This window comes from Ochotona curzoniae, unplaced genomic scaffold (genome assembly GCF_017591425.1).
Source record: "Ochotona curzoniae isolate NIBS_2020 unplaced genomic scaffold, NIBS_Ocur_1.0 scaffold_1852, whole genome shotgun sequence".
NCBI classification, from domain to species: Eukaryota; Metazoa; Chordata; class Mammalia; order Lagomorpha; family Ochotonidae; genus Ochotona; species Ochotona curzoniae.
Window position 1 is genome coordinate 14,591,191 of NW_024467087.1, and position 8,260 is coordinate 14,599,450.

Genomic DNA, 8,260 nt, shown 5'->3' on the forward strand with positions numbered 1-8,260 from the left:
GACTGCTACAAAGAGGTCAGGGAAGGGTGGAGAGAGGAGGGCCATTCAACAATGGTGACTCACTTCAGCACTTTTCAGGGGGGCAGGGAGAAGCACGATTTAAATTGCCACTGTTATTATTGTGCCCTTTCAACTGGCACAAATGAGCCTGGTACATGGAGGAAAAGCAGTGGGAACATCCATAAAGCTTTCCTCCAGCTGGGTCTCAGTCAGCACCTCATCCTGGGTGGGAGGAGAGGGAGGAGGGGACAAGAAAAGCTTTGCTTGAAGTTATTCTGCAGCGAGACTGTCTCCTTTAGGTGGCGGAAATGGGGGAGTGCCTTCTAAGCCTTGCAAGCCATAGATTCCCTTGGCTTTATCTCAATGAAGTTTGTTCAAGGAGTTGAGGCAAACTTTGGAATCTCCTCCCTATAGCTGATGTCAAGGCTCTTTCTGGCTGGCGGGGGAACAAGTTGCCATCTAACTCTCTTCTGAAAGCGCTAGCTTCAGTTTCATCTCCCCATGCAGGTCTCTCCATTCTCTCATTCCCAACACACACACACACACACACACACACACACACACACACACACTACTCTACCCTAAGTCTCTCTTTGGAGTTATAGAACTGTATTCCCATAAAGTGAAGATTTTATGGGTGAATTTTTAGGAAAGGAAGCACTTTAATGACCTTTGGTACTCTCTAATGCAAACAACCATTTGCTTGCTTTCATCCTAAAAACAAGAATATATAGAGGCATGTCATCAAGATGTGTATTTTATTGCGGACACACAGAGAGACACAGTAAAGCCCTCAAAGGTTGGGTCATTCATCTTGTCTGCAGACTTTGGGATGAGGTAGCTTTGACTTGATAGCCTAGCTTGATCACTAACTTGCTGTGTGACCAAAGGAAGGTTGCTTCACCTCTCTGTGTTCATTTCCTCAGCTGTAAAATTGAGGTGATAATGCCTACCTTAGAATTATTTGGATGACTAAAGAGGCAAACCTTGTAAAGTGCCAGCCAAGGACCAAACACAGAGTAACTGGTCAAGTTCACAGGATTAGTTCATTCCCATCCTCCTTTATTTTTATTTATTTATTTGTTTGTTTTGCATTGTCACATAGCTCAGAATATCTTAGCCAGGGTGCTCAGAGTGTGGAGTTGACTAAGCTGCCAATTTTCCTCATTAATGGTTTGTCTGACACTCTTAAAATAGTCCCTTCTTCTTTTGCCATATTGTTTTGATCAGCCCAAAGCAACCCCAGAATAATCAGCCTATAAGTTCAATTCTCACCCTGTAGTTTCTCCTGACAGTGTTAATGAAACACGAGCTTGAACTGTAATACTCCACATGGCCAGACTCCCACTCCTCACCCAGCTGCAGACCCAGCCAGAATGCCAGCTCAGATTCACCACTGTCTCCTTTTGTCAGACTCTCTACCCTACAAGGCCATACAACGGCCAACAGCCAGCAAGCTGAGATGATGGGGGAGAGAACAAGATCAAGAGGTATACATTGCAGGACCCAAAGTACAACTCTGATGAGCCCTTATGCACTTGTTTCCAGTGAGGGGAAAACAATAGCAACCCTTTGACAAAAATGATGAAGTGGGAGAAGACCCCCAAATCTGTGCCCCTTCCTCCCTGAGCCTTTTGCTTCCCTCTAGAGACATAAACAGGTCACTACATGCTAAAGCTGAATTGGCACAGGGAGTAGAAGGAGCAGGGGAGGAGGTTAAGACCTTAGGATCAGGAAGGGGTCAGGGAGATGGGAGGCAGTGGATATAATGGAAGAGAAGGATAAAGACACTAACAAAATAGAAGGGTGTCATGATTTGGGACAGGAAACTCTGAGAATTGGAATTGGTTTTCAGATAATGCCATTTTCTGGACACTGCCTTTAACATTCCCCTTCTTTTCATCTGTGCTTGTCATCCTGCATGCTACCCCTCCCTAACCTGAGACTGCTCTCCCAGCCCTCCACCCCCCAGCAAGACCCTGTATGAGGAATCTATGATGATTTAGGAATTTGAGGGAACCTCTGCAGTTCTCAAACCCTATCTGCTTCCAAGGAGGCCGCAGAACCTCCAGTTTGAGAAGGGATACTGCAGGGGTGACACTGAAGGACAGACATAATTGGAAAAGGGGTTCCAGAGATGCCCATCACATTTAATGAGGTTCCTTAACACTAAGTTTCCTTAATAGGCAGGGATCTGCCAGCTGTGGCTATTGGGTGCCCATGCCAGGGAAGCCGACTGTTTCTCAAGAGGTGTATCTGAGATGTGACAGGTGCTGCCAAGACACATCAGCTGTGCCATCTACCTCCTTCTGCTGATATATGTGAGAACAAATGATCCTGCCAGAAGGAAGGCGAGATCGCTTTGTAGTGACTCAGAATCTGTGCAATGAGGACACAGGTGGTGTTTGCATTGCCTCTCCTACCTGAAATGCACACCGTTTTGCAGAAAGGAAAGTCAAAGATAATTAAATGAGACAGAGATCGGAACTGAGGCTTTGGGCAAGGGATTACTAGCATCATATTCACACTGACCTCCTTATATAGATCTGCAGGACGTATCATGCTAGGAACATTATCTTTTTTGATTGCACTGAAGCTTGAAGGGGTTGAAAGCCTGGCTCAGCCACTGTGTGACAGTAAGCAAGTTACTGAACGTCTCTGAGCCTTTATATTTAAACAGTACCTCACTAAGTTGTCATGACAGTTAAATGTCATACTTTACTATGTAAAATGACTGATGGTAACAAATAATAAATATTTGGAGAGAAAATAGAGCACATGCTTTCTGACACCTGAGCCATAGAAGACATTTGATATAACAACATCTACAGCAATAGTAACTATTATCATTATTATTAATAATCAAGACATGTAGGTCTCTTGACATCATTTTAAAAGATATAATAGGGACTAACCATGTGGTGCAGTAGGTAGTGTTACTTGCAATGCTATGTCTCATATCAGAGTGTTGGTTCTAAATTCAGCTGCTCCTCTTCTAATGTGCCTGGGAAGACAGCAGGAGATGCTCTAACATTCTGGGTCTCTGTTAGCCATGTGGGAGACCCAGATGAATTTCCTGGTTCCTGATTTTGGCTTGGCCTATCCCTGGCTGTTATGGCCATTTTGGGAGTATACCAACAGATGAGAAATCGATCTCCATCTTTCTCTCTCTCTCCCTCTCTCCCTCCCCCTCCCATCTCACTTAAAGAAATAAAATCTTTTACAAAAGAGATATAAGAGTCATGAGAGTGGTTAAGTCACTTGCTAATAGCAACACAGTAAGAGTGGACCTAGGTTCAAATCAATTGTGTTTCTTCCCTCTCTACCCAAAAGTGAGGGGCCCATTTCATGAGCACTAGAAAGATGTTGTTTGCTTGACTCAGTCAACACATTTAAACAAATTTGAACAGAAAAAATCCTGAGATGAAACTATGCATAGAGGAAATCTAGGGCATTACATAGATTATTTACTTATCACGGATCCTCAATTAGACCTTGAAAACCCTTTTTAAATTATAAGAGTAATTTGAGATCAAACTTTATATACAGACTTCGGGGGAAAAAAAGAAAAAAATAACTATTACCCCACCAGCTTGGTAGAAATCTCTAACCTTCACCCTGTTGATGAATTTTCTTCCAGCCTTTCAAAAAATGTGTGTTTAACATAGTTATAATCACATTATGTTCCCTGTTATTATGCGTTTTCATAAACACCCTTTTAATGATTGCATACTATGGAACAAGTGGATATGTCACAGGGATTAGTTCACATTTCTACTATTGTTGGGCATTTATCTTGTCCTAATAGATAAGAATGAAAACAAAGGAACAATGTTGCTTTCCTCACTTTCATAGTCATCCCCAAGGATCTGGTGTCCTGGCCTATCAATGCTCGATGTGCCTTCCATCACCTGCTATTTAAACTTGGTGAATGTCAGCTCTATTGCTGGAACCTGAGGTACATTTTCAAGAGGATAATTTTCTGACCAGTTTCAAGCACGTGGATTCTGCAGTTCATCCTCATGATCCCGAAAGTGCGAGCTAACTTGGCCCGTTTCTCATGGGGAAATGTCATTTGAGGTGCAAACATGCCATTCACAAAAGAACTTGGGGAACTTCTGCCAATTGTTGAAGGGAGATGTTTGCCTGACACCCTGACCAAGCAAGTGAGGTGTCTCATGGACAAGCTTGCCTCAGCTCTAGAAACTGATGCCTACTACAGTTCAACCAGGGCTGATTACAGCAAACTGATTGGGTCCCATCTCTAAGAAAAGATCAAATTTGTATGTAAAGTGGGCTCCAGGGTCCCTTCAGCAGTAAAATTTTGGCTGCTTTGCAGAAGTCCAATTGTTTGAGACCACATGCAATGCCAAGTGTGAACTGGGGAGAGAATTTCAAGTGGGCCAAACATGTTGTCCTGTTCCCTGGGAAAGATGGTTTTTCTGGGACCCCATTTGCCCCAGACTCCAAGGATGTCTCTCCCCAGATGCCCACAATTGGTTGTCTGTTACCTACTGTGACCCTCAGGTTACTCTGACATGCCAACGATAGAATGTCCCTGTGGATAAGAGGGATAGAGGTGAAGAAACATGTCAGTTATCTCCCCTATTCTGCCTAGTTAGCATCCAGCTAACACTCTTGTCCCAACCCTTGAGGAGTTACAAAAGGAGTATGAAAAGAGGCACCCAGGGCGATTATAATCCCAGGAATGAACAATAGTTACTCCTAATGTTACCCTCACATTGTATAGCATTTCTTAAAGGATGATGAAGTGGGCTCTTATCTGGTCAAAACCTCTATACTCAAGGATTATTTATTTCAATCTGATATGACTTCAGTAAGTAAACTTGTATATGTAATGTACTGTGAGCCTGAGGGGCTATCATATGAGAAGCATTTTGGCCACAAAGTTCATGGAAAATGGAATCACATGATCATTTAGTAAAAAAAAAAAAAAAGAGAGAGATCCAAGTCTACAGGAAGGTCATGGAGGTGTGCCTTACGAGAGAACTATGCATGTATCTGAAGAATTTGGGGGAAACAAAATTAACTTACCTTTCAGGTTCCTTTTCTCAGAAGTCCCCTTGTATTAACTTCTCTTAACTTCAGGATATATAGGCAACAGGGTTCACAGACTTGGGAATACACCAGTAACTGTAAAGTAGTCTCAGTTCAAATAGAAACTAATATTGAATGCAGACTCATAAAAGAGCTTACTTTTTTTTTAAAGAATGGCTTAATTGAAAATAATTCCAATATAAGTAAATGCTTTGTGTGAGTTCTGTGACATGAATGTAAAATCTATGAGTAGAACATACATGTGATATGTAAGTAAACTATGTTGTGTGAAGAAGGTAATAGGACACATAGAAAGTGTGTGTGTGTGTGTGTGTGTGTGTGTGTGTGTGTGTGTGTGTGTGTGTAGGGGGCATGTGGTGTGTGTGTTTATTCCCTGGCACGTGGCTTGTGGCATGAGAGTGGGGTGTGTATGTACGGGTATATTTATGGCTATGTATGTGTGTACTTGGGGTGTGGCATAGGTTCCAAAAGAGGGAAAGTCAGCCCTCCAGGACTATATTTATAGGGGCACAGCTGGAAATCTTCTTTTGGCCAGGTCATTGGGCATTTATAACTTGGAGCATGTTCAAAGAAGAACAGTGAGATGTCGGTAGGGGCCTTACAGTGACGTCACATGTGAAACAGATGAAGTAGCTGGAGAGGTCTGGCCTTGATAAGAATAGGAGTAAACGCGAGTGGGAGGAATAGAGAGGGACTACACTGTTCCCTAGGAAGGATGGTCACGAAGGTCAGTGCCAAGGCCAGATTCAGAAGTTCCCAGGACAAAGATTTGAGCTCTGTTAAGTGAAAAGCTTTCAAATGCTACTAAACATCATTGTTTTTAGATGAAGCTGCATGGTGTGTTACATACTATTTCCCATGAGATTGTTAACCAAGGGGCCTTCATATCTCTTTGGAGTCACAGGACAATCTTGCAGGCCAGGCAGGGGTGCAGCAGTTCCATCCATACTCTTTTCAAAGGCACAGTATCCATCAGCCCTTAGTAGATCCCTAATGAAATTCCCAGATATTTTCAAATTCACCAAGATCACATCAACTGAAAAACCGCATGAAAGATTAAAAAAAAAAAAAAATCAACTGCCTGTGTTCATGCAGATCTCTCTGCTGAGAGCCTGTGGCCTGCCAGGGATTGCACCTGAACTGGCTAAGCATGCACACTGCAGTACCCTAGCAGGAGGTCAGACTCCTGGGATGAGTCTCCGCAGGGTGATGGAGCTGGCAAGAAAGCAAAAGAGATCTCTGCTGAATTAAGTGGCCCAAGGCCCTGGCCTCCCTCTTTCTCCACTCCTACCCATGAGGAGGCAGAGGAAAGAGGAGACAACCCCAGGTTTAGTCTACTGCTGGCTGTGGACCAATGACGCACTTCCACCAATATAGATTTTGGAGGTGGAGACTATGGAAAAACAGGTGGCATGGGGGCAGGTGGCAGCCCAGAAGGGGTGGGGCCTACGAAGGGAGAGTGAAGGACAATGTGGGTGAGGATTCTAGGGAATCTTAAAAAGAAACTTAAAGTTCCCTGGAACTTTAAGGAGGAAAAAAAGTTTTCTAAAATCCACTTTGTAGAAGCAGTTCCCAGAAAGGGATGAAATGTCACCCACATACTTACCCCCAGGTTGTGATCTCCACAAAGGCATAGAGAAACCAAGCATTGGTCTTAAGTACCCAAGGGAAAATAAGGACCAGAGAGCCCAGGCCTCCTCTGTCAGAAAGTCTGGGACAATGGACAGTTAGCGCAGAACCTAAGCCTACCCACTTTTTCTGCCAACTCCTTGGATGACCTTGACCAGGCCTTTCCCATCTTTGGGTTTCTGTGTCACTATCTCTTACATGAAGGGTTTGAATTTCGACGACCATAAACTGCCCACGCTCTAGCCGTGGTCGAGATTGGAACAGCGCAAACGAAACCCCCCAGCTTTATCTTCAGAATCCTTGGCCTCAGACTGGCCGGATTGGACAGCCAGGGACTTTCATCTATAGGCCTTTCGGGATTCCCTATGGCAGGCCATCGCTCCTGTGCTTCTAGCCCCGAAGCTCTGGCTGTCCCCGCAGGAGTTTGAGCCAGCGACTCCGCCCCCGCGCTCGCCTGCGTCCCACCTTGCCATTAGCGCGATTGCTCGCTGGTTCCCGGCAAAGCTGGTGATTTATGCGGGGCCTCGACGGGGCAGTCCCTTGAGCCCGGAACAATTAGCTAAAAGCCAGCGGCAAGGGAGGCAACGTGGGCGGCGTGCCAAGCCCTAGGGCACCCAGCCGGGGCTGCAGCCGCCGTTTGCCTACCCCCACCTCCGTTCCCGCTCCCGGACAAGCCCCCGCAGCCCCCCGCCTCGGTGGGCCCCACTCACCACGCCGCGGACGTGGCTCAAAGGCCGACGCAAAAAGGCAGTCCAGGATCCACGCCATGACCCGCGCTGAGTGCCCAGCAGCTTCGCAGCTAAAGCTCCGCGCCGGCCCGGCCCTCGCACCAGCCAGCCCTAAGTACCCCCCCCCCCGGTGACCACGCCCTGGGCCGCACCCTGCACCCAGCTAGGAGTGTCTTGGTCACCGGACACCTCCAGCATGTCATGAAAGGGGCAGGGCCTCAGGGGAGCCCCCTCCCGCCAGAGGGGAGGCCGCTAGTCCCTCAGCCCCTTCTCCCACGCACAGGGAGGCCAATACACAGCTACTGTCCGGAGAAGCTCTGGCTGTGAGGGCGGGACCCTGCTCCTGCCCCTACCCCAGGGAGCCCAGAGTCTGAGGGGAGACGCCATCTCAGCCCCGATGAGACCTGAAACCGAGAGGGAGGGTAGGTCCCCGCTCTCCCAAGTCACCCTTAACACGACGCAGGGAAGCGGGTCTGTCCCCAGAAGATAGAATTTGAGGGCAAGGTGGTGCACCTGTCGCAGGGAGGCACAGATCTGAAGGAGAAACTATACCCCAGCTCTAGGAAACTCCCACGGTTTAGCGAAGACTTCATCTTAGCCCGATCCAAGCGGGAAGCGCTGTTTGCTCCAGGAATCGTGGAATGTGAACGGGAGGCACTGGCTCAGGCCTTGGGAACCTTCCCACCCCCACCGCTAAGGCCAGTGTTTGGGAGGAATCCCTTCAGCCTTCAGGGTAGCTGCAGATTGGATTTTTAAGTCAGGGCTCAGTTCTACAGGCCCGCAAGTGGGAGTAGGAGCAGTGATTTGTTTGCCCTTCCAAGAGC

General features: G+C 46.6%; 1 protein-coding gene across 1 annotated transcript in view; it reads right to left on the reverse strand.

Annotated features, from left to right (window-relative positions):
- ARHGAP36 (Rho GTPase activating protein 36) overlaps positions 1-7,609 on the reverse strand; it is a 30,473-nt gene extending 22,864 nt beyond the window's left edge. The window contains exon 1 of the mRNA XM_040999703.1: positions 7,419-7,609. Coding sequence (XP_040855637.1) covers positions 7,419-7,476 — 58 coding nt within the window. The 5' untranslated portion in view covers positions 7,477-7,609. The remainder of the gene's footprint in view (positions 1-7,418) is intronic.
- Between the last annotated feature and the right edge of the window lie 651 nt (positions 7,610-8,260).